The 25,243-nt window shown below is 37.2% G+C and overlaps 2 protein-coding genes across 3 annotated transcripts; one reads left to right on the forward strand and one right to left on the reverse strand.

Annotated features, from left to right (window-relative positions):
* The first annotated feature begins 440 nt into the window (after window positions 1–440).
* On the forward strand, window positions 441–11,978 carry LOC123498576 (cullin-3-like). The gene is made up of 14 exons (XM_045245827.1): window positions 441–819; window positions 3,048–3,245; window positions 6,479–6,664; window positions 6,825–7,028; window positions 7,336–7,515; window positions 7,959–8,153; window positions 8,307–8,483; window positions 8,595–8,873; window positions 9,180–9,358; window positions 9,464–9,824; window positions 10,006–10,175; window positions 10,310–10,448; window positions 10,586–10,713; window positions 11,357–11,978. Exons 1-14 carry the CDS (start codon window positions 757–759, stop codon window positions 11,379–11,381), a joined length of 2,484 nt encoding a protein of 827 aa, XP_045101762.1. The 5' UTR covers window positions 441–756; the 3' UTR covers window positions 11,382–11,978.
* A 5,764-nt stretch (window positions 11,979–17,742) lies between these two features.
* On the reverse strand, window positions 17,743–23,824 carry LOC123498719 (polymerase delta-interacting protein 2-like). 2 transcript variants are annotated; one of them, XM_045246100.1, is made up of 7 exons: window positions 23,692–23,824; window positions 22,018–22,185; window positions 21,458–21,563; window positions 20,583–20,760; window positions 20,225–20,388; window positions 19,587–19,792; window positions 17,743–18,788 (listed from the first exon to the last, which is right to left on the reverse strand). In XM_045246100.1, exons 1-7 carry the CDS (start codon window positions 23,772–23,774, stop codon window positions 18,677–18,679), a joined length of 1,017 nt encoding a protein of 338 aa, XP_045102035.1. In that variant the 5' UTR covers window positions 23,775–23,824; the 3' UTR covers window positions 17,743–18,676. The 2 variants fall into 2 exon arrangements, with proteins under 2 accessions (XP_045102035.1, XP_045102034.1); XM_045246099.1 differs by lacking the exon at window positions 23,692–23,824 and adding an exon at window positions 22,529–22,677.
* Between the last annotated feature and the right edge of the window lie 1,419 nt (window positions 23,825–25,243).

The raw sequence follows: 25,243 nt of genomic DNA on the forward strand, positions 1-25,243 counted from the left end.
TAATGTGACACATTATTGTGAAAATATTTTAAAAAATTAATTCTACTGTTTACCTGTGAACTTCGTTTGTATTATAGTTGATTAATGATGCAGCACTCTCAGAATTCTGAGGGAATTTGCTTTTATATTTATCCACCACAGTAATTATATTTTTTTCTCTAAATAGCTCGAAAAGATTAAAGTGACTTATAAATTTTCCAGGCTAAATATCATAACATACAGATGATCATAAAGCGAAAAGAAAAAACTGAAAAAAAAAAAAAAGGCATATATATTTGATGAAAAATGGGATACAAATTAACATGTATTGAAGATAACATGACAAACATAACAGAATAAATGAGGAGACGTATTTAAAGAAAGGGAAATGGGAAAAGATATCAGTATATAGATACATCCCAATATCTCATCTGTGAGTTGTGTGATGTGGGACTAGTTTTCTGGGCGGCGTGTGAGTGCGAGTGTGTCAACAAAGATGGCCGCAGGACCGCTGTTGTCCGCCACTTTAGACTCACCTCTCGTGTAAACTCTACCAATGCCTCAACACACCCAATATTACCGATATGACTCAGCGCTTGCCTTGAACTTGGCTCCTGTTTGAACCTGGAGGACTATGAGAAGCGTGCCGTTAGTGGCGTGTGTCGTGATTAGAGGCCATTGAAGCATAATGTTTTGATGAACCCTCAACGATTTCAGAAAGGAAGTTTTCAAGGATTCCGTGTGTTTTGAAGTTGTGCGAGCCTTCAAAGTACTACTATGAGTTCCATTAAATCAGGCAACAAAAAGGATCATCAGAAAATGAGGATCCGCGCGTTTCCGGTGAGTTGGGAAGGTGTAATGTATTCTAATTAAGGTGTTATTGTTTTGCATTCCCTTCTTTCCACGCCACCCTGCGGTACCTCTGGATGGTCTTTCTTCAACCACTGGAGCCGTGTGGGAAGGTTTCGGGCAGGGTGGTGGGAGGGGACAGGTGATTCTCTCCGAAAGTTGTCACGGTTGTCAGGTCAAGGCCGGCTGGGGACGTCCACACATCCTGCCGGGTCATTTAATTTGCGTGGTGACCTCATACCCCACCTGTGTCTTCCCGGGGTCTGAGGGCGGCCGGGGGAGGCGTCTGCTTGTCACTACACACTTTAGCTGTTTCTGTTTCACAAACCACCTTGTTTCTCCATATTTAAGAGTGCTGTGAGGTTGCACATTAGAGTTAAAAGTAATACTTCAGGAATTAGAGAGAAAGTTAGGAAAACTAATGATTATCATTACCTGTTGTAAGCAATAGGTACTCATAAGACCAATTTGGACGTTTTCTATAATGAAACCTGGGTCAATTTAGTTTCACACAACCAACAATTTCCTGATGTGGCTTATGCTTCGGTGAGACATAGTGACTCAAATGAGGTTCTACATCATATCCATCTCAAATGTATAGTTTTCGAGTTATGACTCCTTTTCAACTCTTATGTATGCCTACCTCTCATCCTGAATTATTTTGGGGGAGCTGTGGGAAATTGGGTTTTTATGGTGGGGTTGCATTAAATTGAGTGATGTGCATTGTAAAAGAGTTGAGGAATCAACAGAATCATAAAATCATAAATCATAATCATCATAAATCACAAATCAGGATCATAAAAAATCTCTAAAAATACCTTGACAGCTGCATTGGTGGCAGCGAGCATTGCTGTGTTATTGGTAAGCAGCGTTGAGTAAATGATATCCTTCTTTGATGCAATAAAGTATTATTGTTAATAACTGCCAGGAGGAATATAATCAGTTTTACCAAACTCAAACAAACTTTGCCTCTTGCAGCTTGCATGTGTTGGGCTGCTGGCTGTTATTTTGTGTACTGATGTCCATTTATGTCACTATGTACAGCATATATATATATATATATATATATATATATATATATATATATATATATATATATATATATATATATATATATATATATATATATATATATATATATATATATATATATATATATATATATACACACACACACACACACACACACACACACACACATATACATACATACATAAAAACCCAGCAGTCTTCAGGTCCTGAGGTTGTCAGATTTTTTTATAGTGAACAGTGCTGTGGCTAGTGAAAAGTTTGACAGGAAGGAGGAGATGTATACATGAAATGCTGGGAGGTGCCAAGGTAATAGTTAAGGAGTCTATGAAGACATAGTTAACTGCAGTAGCAGCTGAAGAGGCAGAGAATAGAAGGGAAATACACATTGAATGGCTGAGTTTGAAGAAGCTGCAAAAAGGAAAGAAGAAAAAATATAAGAAAATTTTTCCAGAAAAAAAGTGTGGTAAAGAAAATTACAATGAAAAAATAGTGTATACAAATGTTGGAATTAGAAAGTGAAGGAAATAAGAGAATATATATAATGAAAGTAAATGTAGAGTCTGATGGTAACCTGAATATTAGACTCGATAAAAAGTATTTGTTGAAGAAAGTTAAGAGAGAGAGGGGGGGAAGAACATAGAAAATTAATATAAAGGATGTGGATAGCATTCTTGTAGGGAGCCAAAATAAAGTGGAATATTTGTGAAAGGAATTTTTACTGTTTAATGGATGAGAAGAAAGTAAGGAAATGAACAGTACTTCTTACAATTATGGAAATGAATTGAGCAAGAATGTTTATGCAAAAGGAATTGATTGGGAAGACATAAAGGAGATGATAGTAAGGCCAAACTGCAGGCAAGTGGCAAGCATAGAAAGTAAAACAGTAGATTGGATGTTTTTAACCTGCAAACTGCTATGGAGGTGAAATGTACCAGATGAGTGGGTAAAGGCAGTTAATAAGCTTCTGTATAATGATAAAGGTTGCAAAAACAAATGTAGCTAATAATTATAGGAGGATAGGCGTGCTAGGCATACACGGAAGGAAAACTCCATGTGAGTTTTCTTGGAAGTATTTTTTGAAGTTGTGATGTCATATGCATAGCTGTATCTCACATTTTGATTAACATGTTATATATATATATATATGTGTCTGTAGTTCTATTAAAGAAAAAAATGTTGTCTTTCAGATGACTATGGATGAGCGGTATGTGGAGAATATTTGGCAGCTGCTCAAAAGTGCGATCCAAGAAATTCAGAAGAAAAATAACAGCGGGTTGAGCTTTGAGGAGCTGTACCGCAATGCCTACACAATGGTCCTCCATAAGCATGGGGAAAGACTATACTCGGGCCTCAGAGATGTTGTCACCCAACACCTGGAAAACAAGGTACTGTACCACACAGGAAGATTTCTACTGCTACACCAGTTCGAGCAACTAGAATATGCAAAGTCATGCAGTTGTTTTAATGGTTACAGTGTTGGTAGTCCTAAAAGATTTTTTTTTTCTATTTATTTATTTATTTATTATTTTTTATTTACTTTTATTTTTTATTTATTTATTTTTATTTTTATTTATTTATTTTATTATTTATTTATTTATTTGTGTGTGTGTGTGTGTGTGTGTGTGTGTGTGTGTGTACCTAGTTTTAGTCTTACAGGGCCTGGGCTTTATGCTCTTGTGGCCCCGTCTCCATATCTACACTTATCCAATCTTACTTTAAAAGTATGCACACTCGTTGCAGACTCTACTTCTTCATTTAAACTGTTCCACGTCTCAATACATCTTTGCGGGAAACTATATTTTTTTTAATATCTCTCAGACATCTTCCCTTTTTCAACTTTTTACTATGTGATCTTGTGCTTCGAATGTCATATTCTTCTCTCAGGATCAGTTTCTCATTATCCACTTGGTCCATTCCGTTGATCAATTTATAAACTTGTATCAGGTCTCCTCTCTCCTTTCTTTGTTCCAGGGTTGGTTGGTAGATCCATAGCCTTTAGTCTCTCCTCATATGTCATCCCTTCAAATTCTGAAACTATTCTTGTAGCCATTTTTTGTAGCCTCTCCAATTTCCTTATGTGTTTCTTTTTATGAGGGGTCCACACTCTTGCATATTCCAATCTGGGTCTTATTATAGTACTTATCAATTTCTTGATGATTTCTTTGTCCATGTAGTGGAATGCTACTCCAATATTCCTTAGCAAATTATGTTTCTCTAAAATTTCTATTAATATGGCTTACTGGTTAATTGTTTTCTTCCATCGTCACTCCTAAGTCCTTTTCCTTTTTTACTTTCTCCAGTTCTACTCCATCTCCCATCTTATAGATTCCCACAGGTCGTCTTTCACTCTTTCCCATTTCCATGACATGGCTTTTGTTCACATTGAATTCCATTTCCCACTTTTTACTCCATTCCCAGATCTTATTTAGGTCTTCTTGCAGTATTTCACAATCCTCTTTTGCTTTATAACTCTGCACAGTTTTGTATCATCTGCAAACAGATTTATGTAGCTGTTCACTCCTTCTGGCATTTCGTTAATATAAATGAGGAAAAGTATTGGTGCCAATACTGATCCCTGCGGCACTCCGCTTTCTACTGTTCTCCACTTGGACTTCATATCTTTAACTACCGTCGTTATTTCTCTTCCCCTTAAATAATTTTCTATCCATCTCAATGTGCTTCCTTTTAAGCCACCCTTCTCCTCTAACTTCTATAGTAATCTTTCATGTGGCACTTTGTTAAACGCCTTTTTTAAATCCAAATAAATACAGTCAACCCATCCCTCTCTCTCTTGTACTCTATCAACTATTCTAGAATAGAAACTCAATAAATTAGTTACACACGACTTTTTTTTTTCTAAAACCAAATTAGCTATTTGATATTAATTTGTTGTGTGTGTGTGTGTGTGTGTGTGTGTGTGTGTGTGTGTGTGTGTGTGTGTGTGTGTGTGGCCTATAACACCTTTAGGTTTACTGGAAGAGTATAGGAAGTGCTTTTCAGCTTCTACCCATTAGTGGCGCAGGCAATTTTATTTATAGGTGTATCCATATTAGGGCCCATATCACTACTCAAGTGCATCCTTGGTGTAACCACCTAGAGCCTGGGTATCTTGGTGACATGTAGGTAACTATAAGCCACTCGACAAATGACAAAGTATTAAGGCAGCATGTGGTGGTATTCAGACCTACACGTGGATGTCTGCCCGATCCCTCACTCACCATCTTATCCACTAAGGCACCTGTATGTGAAAACTTTAAGGTTCATTCATATTCTAATAATGTTGATTCTCTCTCTCTCTCTCTCTCTCTCTCTCTCTCTCTCTCTCTCTCTCTCTCTCTCTCTCTCTCTCTCTCTCTCTCTCTCTCTCTCATGAATGACCACAAACTTCATCTCAATGACAAATAATATTTTTTTATTTTTTTTATTTGGTGTTACCAGACCTCCCAGCACCACTATTTTTTCTCCTCAAGTGTCAACAAATGTTACTATCTTTGTCTCTCCTTTAGCTTTCTTTCTGTACTCTTGCAAATACTACAATTTTTACTTTTGCTACGTCTGTTTATTTTACCTCGTACAAAAGCACAACTTGTCATAGTTAACAAATTTCCAGCATGCCAAATAAGGGAAAGATTGTTATTTTACATTTCTGAAGAATAATGAAAGGGAAAAGAACTAAATGGTGTCAAATAACAGTATACTCTAATACTGAATAGCTACAGTACATTGTGTGGTATAGGTCTTCATCTGTTGTGTTGTTGTAAAGAGGGCATAGTTGATCTTATGAAACAAAGACTGAGTAAGAAGTAAAGGAAACACTAAAGTATTTCAGCTTCTTGAAAAAATAAGAAAAAAAGTAAAAAGATGAAATTAGAAATGATTCACTTAGCCACCGTCATTGTATTGATTTAGTTAGACAGCTTTGTACTTTCAACCAATTATTGATTTTGATTATCCAGCAATGACTGCAATGCTTTTTAAACGATTTTTATGCTACTGATTTGATTATCTGACTGATGGCAGCATTGTTTATTTTTTATTTATTTATTTATTTTTAATTTTTTTTATTTCTTTATTTATTTATTTTATTTTATTTTATTTATTTTTTTTCATTTATTTTTTTTTTTTTTAAGACACCCAGAAGGTACTTTAGTGATGTAATACAGTAGCAAGTATCAAAGGGTTGAGTTTAGGGTAAATACAGATTGGTAGCTTCATTATATTAAGATCAGTCTAGTCTTGATATGTAAATTTTCATGCAGTGTAATACTTGTCTTCATTTGTCTTGCTCTATCTTTTATCTTTATCATTTATTCCCCTGAGATATAAGACTTAAGATATATAATTTTTTTTTTTTTTTTTATAATCATTACTCATTGTTGAGAACTTTAAATCAATTTGTATTTTCTCTTGATTTTGACATTATCTTTTTACGTTTGTTTCTTGAATGTTGTCATTGATGTGAGAAAGATGCCAAATTTTATATAGAATTAGTAATGCATTCTTGATAAGACTGAAAATGTGAACTGTTGTACATGTTGAATATCTTTATTGCTTATGTTCCTCACAAGGACTGTACCAAAGAAGAAGTATGACAGTGATAATTTCATTTTCACACTAGGTTCGAGCTGATGTGCTGGCCTCACTACAGAACAACTTCCTGCAGACTCTAAATCATGCCTGGAACGACCACCAGACCTCCATGGTGATGATCCGAGACATCCTCATGTACATGGACCGTGTCTATGTACAGCAGAACAATGTTGACAATGTCTACAATCTAGGTTTAATAATATTTAGGGACCAGGTGAGATAGAGCTTTCTTTCAATTCTGCTGTCTTTGATTATGGTAGATTCTTGTGTGACTAACTTCCAACTTGACATTTTCATAGTTTTAATGAAGTAATGCAGTACCAATAAGTCTACCTCAGCAGATTCTCCCCATCCTGCATATTACATTTATGTAGGTTGTGCGATACGGTTGCATAAGAGACCACCTCCGGGAGACGCTCCTGGACATGGTGATGAGGGAGCGCCGGGGGGAGGTGGTTGATAGATTAGCCATCAAGAATGCTGCCCAGATGCTGATAGTATTAGGCATTGAGTCCCGAGCTGTTTATGAAGAAGATTTTGAACGGCCTTTCCTTGCACAGTCAGCAGAATTTTATAGGGTAAGAATTAATTTATTTATGTATTTATTTTTAAACAATCTGTCAGAGCAGTTTGATAGCCATTATTTTTATTTTAGTAGTTTACTTAAAATATCCAGAGATTGCATATGAATAAAGTCTCTTGGTATAGTAAAGATATACTTTGGAATCAGATTTATTGTTATTTTTTAGTCTTCATTCTCAACAAAGAAAATGTATTTCACATACATATATCTTGGTTATTTATTTTGTTCATATATAAATGCTTATGATTTTTTTTTTTTTTTTTTTTTTTTTCTAAGAACCTGCTTTATTTTGTATCATGCAGATGGAGAGTCAGAAGTTTTTAGCAGAGAACAGTGCATCTGTGTATATCAAGAGAGTTGAAGCAAGGATATCAGAGGAAGCAGAACGAGCAAAGCACTACCTCGACGAGTCTACTGAAAGGCGAATTGTTGAAGTTGTGGAAGAAGAGCTAATTAAGAAACATATGAAGACCATTGTTGAGGTAAGACACATTGTAATCTTACAGTAAATTTCTCTCTCTCTCTCTCTCTCTCTCTCTCTCTCTCTCTCTCTCTCTCTCTCTCTCTCTCTCTCTCTCTCTCTCTCTCTCTCTCTCTCTCTCTCTCTCTCTCTCTCTCTCTCTCTCTCTCTCTCTGAACTTTATTAATTCTTAAAGTTTATGTAAGATTGTTTTCATCTTACATCCACTGCTCTTCTGACAATCCCTCCTTTCCTTGTCTTTATAAAGAGATTGTCACCATATCAGAAATGTCATGGAAAACACAAAACACACTGGAAGGGAGTGCAGGAGATTGTTACTAGGTGTTTGACAAAATGATATCTTGAATTTTAGTATTGCCTATTATAATATATTATTTTTAGTAAGGAAAAAATATTGTATTCACATAACTAAGACATCTCTTTATTTGATCTCTGCTACAACAGATGGAGAATTCTGGAGTAGTACACATGCTCAAGAATAACAAAACTGAAGATTTAGCCTGTATGTATAAACTCATGTCCCGCGTATTAGATGGGCTAAAGGCAGTAGCAGAATGTGTCTCCCAACACTTACGAGAGCAAGGTAAAGCCTTAGTAGCAGAAGAGGAAGGAGGTAAAAATGCCATTACGTTTGTACAGGTGAGTCAAACTTTCTTGAAACAAGTCTGCTTTTATTTAGGGATATTTTTGTTGTCTTTTACCAACTTTTTATATCTTGTAGACTACCTCAAATATCATTAGAATTGTTTATGTATCTTATCATTGTTAGTAATTTATTAATATTTCTTCCAGAATTTGTTGGACTTGAAGGACAGGTTTGACCATTTCCTCCACAACTCATTTAATAATGACAAGATCTTCAAGCAGATGATTGCAGCTGATTTTGAATATTTTCTTAATTTGAACAACAAATCTCCAGAATATCTGTCATTATTTATTGATGACAAGTTGAAGAAGGGAGTCAAGGGGGTACGTTGTGTACATCTAATAATACTGTCATATATGATATAAAGTTAAGAATTATCTAGGATATTTTTCAATGATAAAGAGAACATAGCAAGATGTTAATGTCCACAACAGATGACGGAGGCAGAAATTGAGGTGGTCCTGGACAAGACGATGGTGCTGTTCCGCTTCTTGCAAGAAAAGGACGTGTTTGAACGGTACTACAAGCAGCATCTTGCCAAGCGTCTCCTTCTTCAAAAGTCTGTCTCAGAAGACTCAGAGAAAACCATGATCTCCAAGTTGAAAACAGAGTGTGGCTGCCAGTTCACTTCCAAGCTTGAGGGAATGTTCAAAGATGTCACAATATCCAACACCATAAATGAGGAGTTTAAGCAACGAGTCAACAGTGCAGGGGTTAGTTAGTTAGTTAGTTAATTAGTTATAGGCAGATTTTTTTTAACACATTTTTCTCATTAAGTCACACAAATATGGGACATGGTTTATTTGTATTTGGCAGTGGCTCTCCAAGAAATCAGGAACTAAACAATGACTTTCTTAGCAACTTCATATCTAGCTGAATCATATAGTACAAGAAGATATAATTTAATTTGTGTAAGTATCTTGAACTTTGTGATTATTTTTTAGTACCACTGTCAGTAGCTTGCATCTTTACCATTACTATTTCATATCCTTTTTTTATTTTTATTTCCTTACTAACAGACAAATCTGTGTGGTGTTGACATCTATGTGAGAGTGTTAACAACAGGATACTGGCCCACACAGTCAGCCAATCTGAAGGCTAATGTTCCCATGGCCCCTCGGAGTGCCTTTGAGGCTTTCAGGAGATTCTACCTCAACAAGCACAGTGGCAGACAACTTACCCTTCAGCCACAATTAGGGTTTGTGTCCCAAGTTGTAGAGTTCAGTATCGTGTTCTCTTGATCCATTTTTCTCCTTTGTGTCAGTGAAGAATATTTTGTTAAATATTTTTGTTTTTTTTCCAGGTCAGCAGATCTCAATGCAGTATTTCATGGTTCAAGAAAAGAAGAGAGTGCCTGTGCCTCAACCAGCGTAGTTGCTGGTTCAGTAGCCTCAGTAGCTGCTGTAGCCTCTGGAGAAGCTGTCAGTAGTGTGGCTGGTATATCTTCATCTACTATTGGAGGCACTGTCTCTAACAATGGCTTGATGCCCTCCCCAAATCTGTCAGGAGCACACACACCTACCAGTGCTGTAGCCTCTCCATCAGGTTCTGGAGTCATGGGGTCAGGCAAACCATCAGGACCCAAGAAACACATCATTCAAGTTTCCACCTATCAAATGGTTATCCTCATGCTATTCAACACTAGGGATAAACTAACATATGAGGTTAGCATCCATCAAATAATTGACATGAGAATAGTCCATGTCTCAGTTTTTTCATCAAGTTGACATCCCTGCAATAGAGGTTGCCAAACAATATTGCATGCAGTATAAATCAGTGCATGATTACTTGCAAGAGATTGTTTTGTATAATGGATACTTGTATAGCACTTAATGTATTTTATAGGAAATCCAAAGTGAGACGGACATCCCCGACCGTGACCTAGTTCGAGCTCTCCAATCCTTGGCACTTGGCAAGCCAGCCCAGCGAGTATTGCTCAAGACTCCAAAAACTAAAGAAATAGAGTCCTCACATGAGTTCACTGTTAATGATTCCTTTACTTCCAAGTTGTACAGGTAAATTGAACAAACAGATTTTTGGAAAACAATAGGAACCTGATATTTAGTGGCAGTGTTTTAGGAGGGACTTATTGTGTAGTATTGTAGTAACTGTCTTTGTGCTCTAAGATATTTAATGAATGTCTTTTCAGAGTGAAAATTCAGGCTGTAGCAGCTAAAGGGGAGAGTGAACCAGAGAGGAAAGAGACAAGAAGTAAAGTTGATGAGGACCGCAAACATGAGATTGAAGCAGCCATTGTTCGTATCATGAAAGCCCGCAGGCGAATGACTGTGAGTCTGGTTTACTGTTTTTATCATTGTCTAAAGTAAAAAGGAGTGAACATTTACAGAGTACTGAATTGTGGACACAATGTAACTTTCTTAATCTTAACCCAAAATTACCTTGTTTGACATTGTCTTCTTTACAGCATAACAACCTGGTAGCTGAGGTAACAGACCAACTCAAGTCCCGCTTCCTACCGTCCCCAATACTTATCAAGAAGAGAATTGAGAGCCTCATAGAGCGAGAATATTTGGCACGCACACCAGAAGACAGGTAAAGGATTTATTAGCTACTTTTTTTTTCTATATTGAAGTAACCAAAAATCATTCAAAATAACAAAAAGTAACTGACACATAAGACATGTGAAGGTTGTCCATAACTAAGAAGGAAGAATAAAAAGGCATTTCTCTATTCTTCTCTTTGGAAGTGGGGAATAGAAATAGGGAGAGATTCATATCATGTTTGCAAAGGGAAGTAATCTATATTGAATATTTGATGCCTATTTTTAAGAACCCTTAAAGGGAAGGCCATGGTAAGGTTCAACAGTGTAGCAGTTAACCACTTTACAGAAAGATTGCTAGTAAATATATTAAGACACTTGTGACCTCAACAAGCTCAACAATAAGTAATTGTTCCAATGATAAGTTTGTAATAGTAGATGCTTAATGGTTCAATGGCCTGAAACATTAATGTCCCATATCAAAACCTGCAGTTTTCATATTAACTGCCACCTCACTCAAGGCTGTTCACATTCAGACCCACTTTGGATAGGGTGATCTGTGTTTTTCCACTGCCCATCACAAGGCTTCAGGAAATTATGGAGATGATGTTTTACTGACCTTTATATAAACTGGTTGATGGCTTTATGTTGCATAATGTTGACTTGTTGTTCAGGGTTTTTTCTTTTCTGTTTCAGGAAAATCTACTCCTATGTGGCGTGAAGAGTAGGTTATACACTGAAGCATAGCCAAGGCTGTGAAACCTCCCTTTGTTAGAGATATGGTCGTGCAGCCATGGAGGGTGAGGTTAAAGGATTAATGAGCCCTAAGGATCACCTAGTCCATCTCTGCTCTCCTCATTCTCATGCTCTCTCTGCAGATGCTCACTTCACCCTCAGTATAATATGCCAGGAATGGCAGATGTACGGCCACATCTAACCCTTGCCATGAGTACCGAGAGTCAACTTGAAGTAAGAGGTTCTCGGGGTCACCACAAACACCCCCCGCGGCAGGTTACTGTTAGCTGCTTTTCATAGCTGTTGTTGCCAGATACTTCTGAACTACTGATGGTGTTTGGACCAAGGGATGGTGGTATCAGTAGTCATTATGAGTATGAGAACACTCCCATTGTTAGAAAATTACTTAATGATGTGATAAAATTGTATCAAAGTAATTCAATTGTCTGGTGAAAGTTAAGATCAAGAATTGCATTGGGATCTTAAAAATTGTATAAACTGATGACCTGCTTCTCTGCTTGGTTCCAGTGCAGCCAAACTTCAGTGTGTGGTCATTGCTGAGCTATTACAAGTTTGTAAAAGATGCAATGGTTTAATTTTTATCATTTTTTAACCTACCTTCTGTATTATTTGACTTTTTAAGATCTGGATGGAGATGACAGTTTCTTTCTTTGTTTCTTCCTTGCAGGCAGAGGTACTAATTCATAGATGGTAGTACAGCAGTGCACTTGTGATAGCCCATCCTTCTTAGTGTTATCCTCATCTACACATAAATTATGACATGAAAATAGGTTTCATCCATAACAAAGAAATAGCATTCCAGTGTAGAAGGTTATTGTCAACAAGTTAGGAGGTTAGTCACTATATTAAATCAACATAACTACAGAGATGTTATCAGTCCTTTCACTTGAGCCCAAATGTAAGGGTATCCAGTCATTGAATTCTTACCAGTATTGAATGGGTTTTCATATTACTATATTTAAGATATATATTAACTGAATATGGGCCTCAAAACCTTTATATTTGAAATTGCTGGACTTTTTCTGTCTTGCTCAAGATCAGTAATTCTTTATTAAAAGACTGGTTGTAGTAATGTTTAGTAAACTTATTTTGTTACTCTTCCAAAAGAAAAGACCATTATGAATGATAGTGAGAGTGTTGACAGAGCCTACAGTATTTGATGACAGCTTGATAGATATTTTGTTATTGATAACGAGTTTAAATAACCTTACAAGTTCTCACACTAAGGATATTGTAATGAAAAGCCTTGCATATTACATTTCTGACATTGAGAGGGAAAGCTTTGATTAATGTATTTATCGTTGTTTTGAGACGGACAGTAGACATTACTACGTACTTATGCCCCAGACTACTTGCCTAGTTCATCAGTAACCTTGGTCCATGAAGGGTCTCTATAAAAGTGTAATTTCAGAACAACAACAAGATTTGGTGCAAAGTTTTTTTCAAAGTCCAAAGGAAAGTCAACAGCTGAATGTTGATATTTTAGCTTTTGATAAAGAAACTTTTTACTACAGGAAGGTGAGACTAACCACATCCTGATTTTGTAATACTACTGCTAATGCTGCTATGACTATTAATATTACAACTAATGAGTAATAGTAGTGATGGTAACAATGAGGTTGATGAGACTAACCCTTAGCAGCAATGTAACCTTCAGTTCCATGTTTGGAGGGCAGGGTAGGGTGCAAAGGAAGGGCAAAGGGATGGGACGGGTTAGGTAAATCCGACTGCCTGCCACCTTGAATTATTTACAATACTCTTTTTCTAGAACACATCCTCTAATCTAATTTCTTTATCATTCTTTGTTATCTAGTCTCTCTTCCAAGATTCCTCTGTACACTTTCAGCAACTGAAATTCAAGTTTTCAAGAGAGTTATGTATTTATTCCATTAAATGAATGTCTAAGAGGCTTTCCTGTTTCAGATTCCTTACAAGGCATTTCATGTTTGCAAACTTTAGTCAAGTGTTGGACTGCTCGTTTGTGAGGACTGTAAGAAGTGGCACATATCTCTCTTATATCAGTACTTACCTGTATTGGAGTCGAATAAGATTGCCCATGCACAATACTACCTTTATGGGTGATATCTGACCGTGATTTTTTATTTATTTATTTTTCTCCTCCCCAAATTGTGTTTTACAATTGAAGTACAACTTACCATGACTAAAATGAGGCCCATTAATTTTTAATTGATAATATAAAACCCTAACAACTGTGTCATTCAGAGACCACAGTAGATGCTTGAGTGATAGTATGTTGTTGCTCTGATATGTTCAGTTAAACACTTGTGTATGGCAGTTTCATCATTGCATCCCCATCTCTTAGGCCTCTTTCACACAACACAGGCGATGCTCACGTCTGCACTTAAGCGTGGACACACTAAAACTAATTACATACTAATGTCTTCCATGTACCCTTTCACATGGCATGGACACTGCCTGCTGTAGGCAGTGGGTAATTTTGATACTTGTGCAAGAGACCAGCTCTGTGGGACAAACCATGTAAAAATTCCATATCTCGAACATGCATCATAGAATACTGGATAGAGGTGTGCATCAAGCTTAACCCAGACTTTTGAGTTTATCAAAGGCAGATAAAAATAAGTACAGTGGTACTTCAACATACGATTTTAATTCATTCCGTGACGATCGTTGTATATAAAAAAAATTGTATATCAAATCAATTTTTCCCATAGAAATTAATGGAAGCACAATGAATTTGTTCTCGTGATATGAATTTACTCCCACAAAAAAAATAACATGCTTTAAATACCAACCAAATATAGATTTAATATGAGATAAATACAATGTTTATTGTATGCATGATATAAATTAACTATATTGCTCAAAATAACAACTTAACCCGCAAAACTCGGGACACATCAATAGACGTTCATCACGCAAGGCACAGGGCACATCGATAGACGTTTAGGCTTTTTACGGCTATATTTTGGTTATTTTCTTCCCGTTTTCTTTGCTTGTGAGCTGGCAACACTCATCAGTAGTAAACATATGCTCTACGTAACTGTGTCACCAACGATAAATGGTAGGAGCAATCGACAGTGATTTCATTGTGTCTGATTCCACCACCTCTACCGCGCGCCTTACTTCTACATATACCTTGGGTTTCTCTCCATGTTATGGAGAGACAACTTTTGAATGAGAGTGGTATCAGAACAGGCGACAGGAGAGAGAGGGAGAGGATACAAGGGGCCCGTTTTCTCGCGCTCTAGCCAAGGCCGCTGAGCCCGATTGGATGCAAGGCCACGTAAACCCATGATACTACCTCATTCAACCTGTGATATTTTGGTAACCATAACATCTAGAGACTTCTGGTTTTTTGCATTGCAAAGAGGAAGAGTCACTTGTGGGCAGGAGTAAACATATGCTCTACGTCACTGTGTCGCCAACGATGGAGGGTGGTAGCGAGTGATTTCATTGTGTCTGATTCCGCCACCTCTCCTGCGAGCATTACTTCTATACCTCTGTATAGGTCTCTCACCATATTACGGGGAGACAACTTTTGAATGAGAGTGGTATCAGAACAAGCGACAACAGGAGAGAGAGAGGATACAAGGGGCCCGTTTTCTCTCGCTCTACCCAAGGCCGCTGAACCCGATCAGACGCAAGGCCCAATTTTTTGCATTGCAAAGACGAAGAGTTGCTTGTGGGCAGAAAACCATTTGTACTCACTCGTCTATTGAATTTCTAAGTGTAATCAGTATGTGAACACAGGCTATTTTGTGTTTCTTGCCAAACTTTTACTTTTGGGACCCGTGATCATGGAGTCTTGAGTTCACAAAACTTAAGAAATACACACTGCCAAGGAGCACAGACACATACATGCACAAAGGATGAACAACGATACATAACGCAGGCTGAATGTTCGGGTGGACGTGGGTAGCTGAGCGATCGCTGCGCCACCTACTGATGGCTAATTGTATCTTAAAAATATTGTCGTATTTCATGGCGTAAATTATATAAAATTTTTCATCATATATCAAAAAAATTGTGTGATCATATATCAACTGTATGGTAATTGCAGTAGTTTTCTTCTGTCCCTTAACGTCATGATAAATACATAATTTTAAAAGGAAACTTGAGGTGCAAGAATGGTGGGTGGTTTACACCTAAGCTGTGTGAACAAATATGCAGAAGTGAATGTCTCTGCACCTAAGCATTGCCCAAGCCGTGTTAAGGTGGTAATTCGATGACTCGATATCAATATCGGTTTTTTGGCTCTCCCATTGCTATTTTTTCACCGAATTCAATAATATTTATACACAAGGTGTACGTTTATGGTGTACGTCTTCAGTGTTAATTTGGTACACAAATGTGGCATAGTTTTTTTGCAATAAATATTTTTTCGGCGATCAGAAAATAATTCAAAATACCATTATAAAATCAAAACTAATAACAGTGTGGCAATTTCCTCTTAACCACATATAATATACATAACAACAAATAAATGTTAGCATCGGCATACACATAACCTATGTTATAACAATTTCATTACACGCCAAATTGTTACCTTTTTTTTTCATCAAAAATTTGAGTTTATAAGCCTGTTGTAAATTTATTTGAGTGAGTTCATGCATTATCATGCTAGCATTTGTTAAGATGAGGTTGTTGATCATTTTGCTGCAAAAATTTTTGAAATTGACCAATTACTGAAAAAGTTATTCAACAGTATATGCTGAAAAACTGAAAGTCGAGAAAAACGCATTTTTCTGTGAACATCTTCAAAACCCCCACATAACTCGCTTCCTCACTCGGGGCAACGGTTTCCTAGCAGGTGGGCTTTAAGATAGGAGGTACCCTAAAAAGTATCCCCTTTAGCCCATAAATTCCCGTGAAAAGCCCACATGGTATAAAAAAAAAAAAATAACTCACTCCAATATGTACCAAACTCAGATATGTACTTACATAATCCCTTGACAACTGCTTGGAGGCTGGTAGTGGCTGTTTAGATAGTTTCAGGCCATGTTACATCATGGCCTTACACGTGGCATTGTCACAATTTGGGAACCCAACACGTGTAAAATACGATCAACAGGTAGGCTGCACGCACGCACTCCCTAAGGCTGTATCGATTGGTACTGAGGGAGTAGCGTCTTCCTCACCCTCACTGCCTGATACTAAACTATCGTACATCACGCAAAAATAAATAAAACAGCTCAAAAAAAAAATAAATACAAGCAAAACAAAGACTAGAAGAAAAAGGGGCGTATGCACGCTTGGGTATTGAAAGGGCCGGCCCTTTAAACCCGCCATTACCAGGTAAGCAGTGCGTTATGTGCCTGGCAACTTCGGCCATGGCTTCCCTCTCCAGAGACGAACCCAAGTACCAAGTTTCCAATTTTTCAATTTTTTTGACCAAATTAACGAATTTCCACCTTAAAGAGGTCTTACTGCTATTATCTGTCATGAATATCGTTTGCTTCTTAGATATGGTAAATAGGACTGTTAGAAATCCTCTTGGACTTGGGGTACATATTGTGTTGATCCATGACGTGCTTGTTGCAAGATGATCCAACCTTAAGTACATAAAAGAGTGGCACTAGTTACCTTTAGTACAAGAAAATTGTTAACTTTGTGTACGTCTTACTGGTACAGTTGGTAAAACTGTCTAGACAGACCTGTGGATGGTTTTTCTGTTTGTAGGATGGTGCTTGACAAGGTAAAGTCAAAATTCTGATCCTAAATAATTAGATAGAAAGTGTTATGCCTTCTACCTTTTATGAAAAGTTATAGAGGTAATGATGGGTAATCATCTGCTAGTGCATACCGATACTCATAAATTATGATAAATATATATGTAATGAAAGTAAAGATGGCAATAACTGACAATACCTCTCAAATATGATATTACCATGATAAGAATGATAGATAATAGTACTGCCATTTGATGTAAAACCCATGATTGGTAGGTTTCTAACAACTCAAGCAAAAAACATTTACATAAGGTATGAACAATAGTTCCTTGATCACTGATGACTTAACCATTGCATAAGTTAGTTAGGTTTGATTTATTCTTGGTTTAACAAGCATTTCATGTGATATGCACACCTTTTTAATGAAATTTCAAATTAAAAATCTGAATTAAGTGAATTAGCCATTCAACTCATTAATAAGTGACATTCTGAAAAAAATGTTCTTTAAAAGTAATCCTTCTGTTGGTTATTAAGTTTACTTCATTTTAATAATACCATGACTCAAATGTTCAAAGCCAATTTATCAAGCATGCTGCTTGCTTATTTTGGCCTACAGTTTTTGCACTAGTACATAGAATCAATTAAGAAGGATAAGGAGCAGAAAACAAAGTCCAGTTTGCAATCAAGGTATGCTAAAAACATTTTTATTCTGAAGAGAGGAAAACATTGCCTATACGTCGTCGCTCAATAGCTTCAAGTAGCATTACAAAAATTAAGTGTGACAAAACAAGTCACACCATGTCCTATAATCCACTTCCCACATCAAGGAGAGAATTAAATAAAACATTTTCTTTATACAGTGTGTGTGTGTGTGTGTGTGTGTGTGTGTGTGTGTGTGTGTGTGTGTGTGTGTGTGTGTGTGTGTGTAATGTAAGGGAGGGAGGAGAAGGGGGAAAAAAAAAAGGAAGAAACTTTGCCAAAGCCTTATACATATAGTAATATGACTTGTTAAGTATTGAACCATTTTTTCATCCCCATTTTGTACTGTACTTGAGGCTATCTGGCATCATAATAGCACCAGACAGCTCCAGTGCACCTCATGCAGAGTGAGTGGGATGTGCTACAAAGATGTTCTGAATGATTATGAAACACATTAATCCTGGATCAACAGGAAATTACAATATTCAATTTCACTTCTCTCACTAACAGTGTTGGTAGCACGGCAAATGGCAAGGCAAGGATTTTTTTTTTTTTTTTTTTTTCTTCTTTATAACTAGTATCCATGAGTCAATACTGCCAGCTGCATAATTTTATTTTTACATCACATACCCGACTCATAAATAAATGAGCTAGTTTAGTTTATACAGACCTGATGTAATCAAAATAGTTGCTTAACCCCTTCAGTACTAAAACATATTTTTACCTTGAGATTTTGGTGTGATTAGACTATTTTATTGACATTAGGAACGATCTATGGAGGTCAGAAGCTTAATGGCCAGTCTTCACTTTTTTTTCATCTCCCACATGAGTTTCCAAAGCTGTAGCCAAAATTAAAATGAAAACATGTCATGGTACTGAAGGGCTTAAGGGTTAAAGACTAATTTTTACACTATATTACACCACTAGGTTGCGAACTGTCATCCTGTTTACTTTCCAATGAGAATGGAGGGATGCGGCAATCAAAGGTAAATCCATCTTCTCTCTCCATTCTAAAGGTGCCCCTGAAATGTAAAAATAAATTCATGAATACAACAATAAGTATAATACAGTAACACACCTTTAAGTGTAGCTATAAATGTAACTATTTTAAATCATGTTAACTTAAAATGTCAAAACTTTGGGAGTCTGGATGTGTAGATACATGCTTATCTCAACACCAAATAGATAAGACTGAGTGAAGCTCATTCAGGTTGTCTCCTTTCATGCTACTGATCCATGTTCATCTAGCAAAGATTAAGGATAGGATATAGACTAGAGAGTTGTCATCTTGTCATAAAACACACACACACACACACACACACGGTAGCTCAATGGTTAGAGCGCTGGCTTCACAAGCCAGAGGACTGGGGTTCGATTCCCCGACCGGGTGGAGATATTTGGGTGTCTCTCCTTTCACATGTAAATCGAGGAGTTGTGACCTTGTTGTCCCGGTGTGTGGTGTGTGCCTGGTCCCAGGCCTATCCCAAGATCGGAAATAATGAGCTCTGAGCTCGTTCCGTAGGGTAACATCTGGCTGTCTCATCAGAGACTGCAGCAGATCAAACAATCAAACACACACACACACACACATACACACAAAGCATTACTTTACATTTGGTTCATATTGTACTAACCTCATACTATGTAACATGAAATATGCAAGTTCCTCCTATAAATTACATCTGCTATACAATTTGCTATAAATTCACTGTATATAATATTTCCATTAATATTCATAAACTTATCACAATATGAAGAATTAGTCTCTACCATGATGAGCATTAAGCACTGACTGCAACCAAATAAGTAACACAACTCACCACATGTGTCCTGATGGAGCCTGGAGGGAAACATGTGAAGAATACTGAAAAGCAGGCTGCTGGTTAGAGAGGACAGGTTCTTGCCCCACAACACCTCGACCACGCACTGTCTCCAGGGTCCCAGATAAGCTGAATATGCGCCAGTGTCTTTCTCGGAGCTGCACTGTCAGTTCACCAAGGTTTTCTAAACGAATACAATACCTCCACTGCAAAAAGAATGAAATAAATAATAATAATAATAATAATAATAAAAGCAATATAAATAGTAATATTAAAGATAGTAATAACAATAAATATATAAATAAAATAAAAACAATAAGAGTACATCAAATAACTTTGTTCAAGAACCAAATCAGGTACAGCAACCAAAGTAATTATGAGTTCAAAACTGTAAAATAAAATGTTTGAAAATGGAGGTATTCAATTAGTTTGACTGACTTATGAAGGTTGTACTGTTAGAGAGAGAGAGAGAGAGAGAGAGAGAGAGAGAGGTTCATATATATATATATATATATATATATATATATATATATATATATATATATATATATATATAATGTCCTCATGACAGACAAGTTAAGCAACATGTGTTAAGTAAAAGGCTTGCTTAATGCCAAAGAGGTGAATACAAAGCATACCCAGTAAACATTAGCATTCTGAGACTCTCTGCATCCCATATAGAAAGGTATGACAGTGACTCTGATGTTTTCAGTGGTTTCCTTGTGTACATCCGACAGCTCCAGCCACGGGTGGTTACGCTCCTGCCAGGCCATCAGTGTGTCCCGGGCACAGAATGGAGGATCTAAAGAATGTAACAAAGTTAAATAATTATCTTTTGTGGATGGAAAAATAAAAAGCCTTTTCTTTCTTTAGAATAAGAGAAAGAGAAAAATACAAATTTCTGTATCTTCAAATAATTCAATTATTAATTTGTTGAATATTTGAAATAATATCAAATGAGACAAAAGTAGAAAATCTTGGGGGAGATACAAATACCTTTGTCAGATGAATATGAGAGAAATTTGTCAAACAAATCATGCCTGATGGGCTTCTTGCTAACGGCTGTGTATGGCATTACATCCTCGTGTCCAATGTAGTCCAGTCCAGGCACAGCATACAGTGTCCTTCCATTGTCTTGGTTGCCAAGGAATGTTACAGCTTCTGTTTGTGCTCTCTGATGGGGGAAAGAAAAAATAAGAATGCTAGATGGTAATTTGATGGCTTTTGTCCTCATGTCTAGGAACTTGTAATGCTTCTACCAAACTGATGAATAATGAACCCAAACCAAACTCACATTAATTGTGCAACTGACCACTGATCTGTTTACAATTTATCACATTTACATAGTCATGTTCTGTGGTTACTTCTGATATGTTTGTTTTGGTCCATATAAAAGCAATAATAATAATAACACCAAAATAAACACAATTGATATAAATTGTTGCTTTAGATAATGCTTATAAATACATTCAGGAAGCAGGAAATACTAGTCAATATTTTTACAAATTTGACAACCACATTAAAAAATTCAGATTGGAATTTTCATTGTTATAAAAATCATAAATGGGCAAATAAATGCACCACTGATGTCAAATACATAACAACATAATTTACACATTCAATGTCCATTCATTCATTACAATCTTTTGTTTATATAACAGTTGTACCTTTCATAATTTTTCTTCAAAGTATTCTGAAATATGACAAAATGCTGTAACTCTGAAAGTGAAGTAGACCAATAAAAAGATCAGGGAACCACAGAGTTAATGACATGTATCAGCAGCCCATCACCACTCGGCTCCCTTGCCTGTCCAACCCTATTACATGTAATACATCTTTTGAAACTTATTAATACCAAATAAGGAACTCACAATGTAAGGACAATCTCGGGAGTCGATCAAGACTTGATAATAGGTGTGTGCTCGTCCCTTCACTTCCTTTCCTACCTGATTATAGTTCATGCTCTCATCTAGTGGTCTGGAAACACAGATTCATGTATTCATGTATGCATATGACAGAATTTCAATAAATACATTTGAAATATATCATCAGCATGTATGATTAAACTGAAAAACAAAGCAAGCTGGCTTAGTCTATCATCTCATGTCTCTCCTCTGTTTAGTGAACAAGATTGCAGTGTGAAAGGAAATAAATCCAAATCAACTCCTAGCTGGGAATGATGCCTCAGTTGTGATACTGATATGACTTGAATATGGTAATAACTTGATTTTCCAATATAAATCAAGGAATCTTCACTATTTTATGACAAAAATAATAGTCAGCATCAGCTACAAGTCTGATGTAGACATGGAATGACATTGGGTTTCAAAATATTAATAACAAAAATAAAACAATGAAGTGCATAAGAGAACTACAATGTCTTACATTATGATGCTAATACAAAAAAAATTGCTTCTCTACAGAAACATACTTAGATTCCTTCTTGTTCGGGACATCTCTGTCGTAGACCCGAGCCAGCCACGGAAAGAGCACCACCCCACGGTACCCAAACACTCGGTGCAGGAACAGCTGTCCTGTTTCATATTTGCCTGTTAGCTTTGGCGATTCAAAGCGACCAACCTCTGCTAGCCTGTAGGTGCTGCAAAGAACAAACGATCAATCTTCAAAGTTTTGAAATATGAATTCACATAGCTAACATTCCTTAGTAATACTATTAAAGTATACTGACAAATCCAGTGTTCCACAAAAGTGTATTAAAACTTGCCAAGAGAATAATTCTAGAATTTCTTTTCAAACCAAATGAATGTTGGGAGTTTTTGTGATCAGAATTGAGGTTTATAATTGAAGCAAAAATCACTTTGACTATATAACTGTTTATATGATTAAGAAGAAGGGGATAAGGGAGTGAGATATAAGCAGTGTCCAGAGCATGTTATGCACCACATGCACATACTCGTGGACACCATTTTAAATTAGCTCACCAGTACAGTTCAGTGGATCTTAGATCTCGATTTTTCTCATTTCCAGTGTGTCCGTTTATGGAATTCTTTGCCTGACCATGTTGTTGTTCTGAACTCGCTGCCATCCTTCAAATCAGCCCTTCAGTCATTTAGGTGACATTCTGTACGACTTTGTGGAGTAATATGCATACACACATGTGCTGCTGTTTGCTGCATAATAATATATCCTGCATTTCTGAACAGTTTCAATGGGTACATATTCCAGTCCACTCACAGTTTGTTACAATCATCCAGTAATCTACATCTAAAGTTGACTGGCGTACCCATTTTCCTAGCTACCTTTTTCCTACTCTTCGTTGTATTTTTCTGGTCTGGGAGCTAAGGGTGGCTAACCAGGTGAGTAACCAGGTGAGTAACCTTTCATTTATCACTGTTGCAATCTCTCAAGTGAAATTCAATTTGTGTGTATATTTTTAAAAGATTGCACAGCGTTTTGCAGAAATCAATCAAGTGCTGAATAATTGGCAGCACCGGTACCCTTTAAGGACAAGGAAGAGGTCAACCAACCAATTCTTACTAAGGTCTGGTTATGTTAGATCAGCATCCTTAACTGGAGGGAGGGGTGTCCACAGCAGTGAAGCTCTCCTAGTAGATTAGGTTAGGTTAAAGCTGAGTAATATTAGGTTATGTTACTACAAGATGCTATGCTCTCCTCAGGTCTCAGAATTCTTTTGTCATTCCTATCAGTCTCTCAATGAAAGAAAAAAAAAAATCCCTGACACACTAAGCAAATTTGCCCCCCTCTAACTAATATATCGCCCAATAACCATTATCTTTATACACAGTGGTACAATAACTCCCTTCCCCCTTATCTTGTTCTTGCCTCCATGACAGGTCACTTGGAAGCACTCCATCTACCACTTTACCCCACTAGTCAACATCTCTGCTGTTATGTCATCTGTCTGAAGCTTTGTCACACCTCACCATATTCATTGCAGCACTAATGCATGTGTCATATCTAAGGGCAGTGAATAAAACCGTACAAAATAAGCGTTAATGTCATACCCAAGATTTATCACAAGCAATGATTAATCAGCTGACAATTGCTTTGGCAGCCACCTGCGTTCAATTGTCCGTGAGTGGACCAAAGGAAGGTGTTTTGTCCATAAGCTGTGACTCCTGACCTGTTGTATCTGGCGAAGGAGATATATAAGCGCCTGGAAGATCTTGGAGAAAGAATGGAGCGGCAGGAGCAAGAGAACAACATCCTGACTTAATACACTCCCTTGATCTTGGTCTTGCTGAAGATTTCTCTTCCTGAGAGAGAGAGAGAGAGAGAGAGAGAGTATCCAGTATACATTATCTTTCCACCTACTTTACTTCATTCTAACCAGTTATTCCTTCCTTAATATGCATGTTATATTTATGTTTCCTATTAATGTTTCAACGCAGCCGCAAAGTCAAAGAGATTGGAGGAAAAGTGTATCAGCTTCCCCGAGACACTTCACTCCACGCCTCTACTATATCTTCAAAACTTTAGTTGAAATTTCACGAGTGTTTAAGGGTGTTTTTCTGTTTCTGGTAGCAAATTGATCAGCCTTCTACATTACTACTTTGGAAAACAATCTTATAATTTCTGTGACCTTAGAAAAAACAGTCGCGCTGAGAGCAAAGCGTTTCAGAAGTTTGGAAGAGCGTGGCTGTTCCGAGCATCATGTATGGTATGGATGTGATTGCTTGGAATGAGAGTGAACTAGATAAGTTAGAAATAGGGCAGAATAGAGTTGCAAGAATGGTACTTAATGCATCTAGATATGCAGCAGTAGAGGCCCTTAGGGGTGATATGGGTTGGAGCACTTTTAGAGAGAGATATGTGAAAGCGACCCTAAGGTATAAGGCTAGGTTAGAACGAATGAATGATGCAAGGATAGTGAGAAAAGTGTTTCTGTGGAATGTCAGGAGTAGCAAGTGGGGGAAGAGGTGTGTCAGGCTGGTAGCAAAGAGTGGGTTAGTAAGTAGTTGGGTTTTCAACAGGTAGAAGGAAGACATTTAGAGAGAGACTGGAGTATGATTGTTAGAAATGGAGAAGGTAGAGAATGGGATGTAAGGAAGTGGAAGAGTGAGATAGACAGAGTAGTGAAAGGTGTGGGACTGGATGACTGGAGAAATAGGATGGAGCAAAAGAGTACCTTGGTATGGTATAGAGAGAAAGAGGCCCCAATGTATGAAAAGTGGTATGACGGAAGCCTGGGTGGTGATCTTCTCTTCCGAGCTAGGGCACAGTGCATGGATGTGAATGCAAGGAATTATAGATGGTCTGAGTCCCGCAGCAAAGTGTGCCAGATGTGTGACTTGGGAGAGGATGAGACAGTGGAACATGTGGTGCTGGAGTGTGTGAAGTATGCCAGAGACAGGTATGAGATGATGCCAGTGGTGCTGAGTGAGCTGGGGCATGACAGAGTGGAGATGACAGCAAGGGAATGGATGGTGTTGCTGCTGGGACTGTGTGGGGAGACGAATGAAAGGATGATTGAGGCTGTGAAAGAGTTCCTGGAGAGAATGTGGCGTGCCAGATGCAGGAACTAGTGGTGTGAAAGATGGTGATTGCCCTCTTTGTTGTCTGGTGTTCTTTATGTTCCCTACAGGAGCTGCCGATACAAAGGCCTGACCCAGAAGAAATTCTGCGTCACCTGTACCATCAAGATCAAGATCAAGATCAGTGTTTCGTTGTTGGCT

Source organism: Portunus trituberculatus, chromosome 48 (assembly GCF_017591435.1).
Source record: "Portunus trituberculatus isolate SZX2019 chromosome 48, ASM1759143v1, whole genome shotgun sequence".
NCBI lineage: Eukaryota > Metazoa > Arthropoda > Malacostraca > Decapoda > Portunidae > Portunus > Portunus trituberculatus.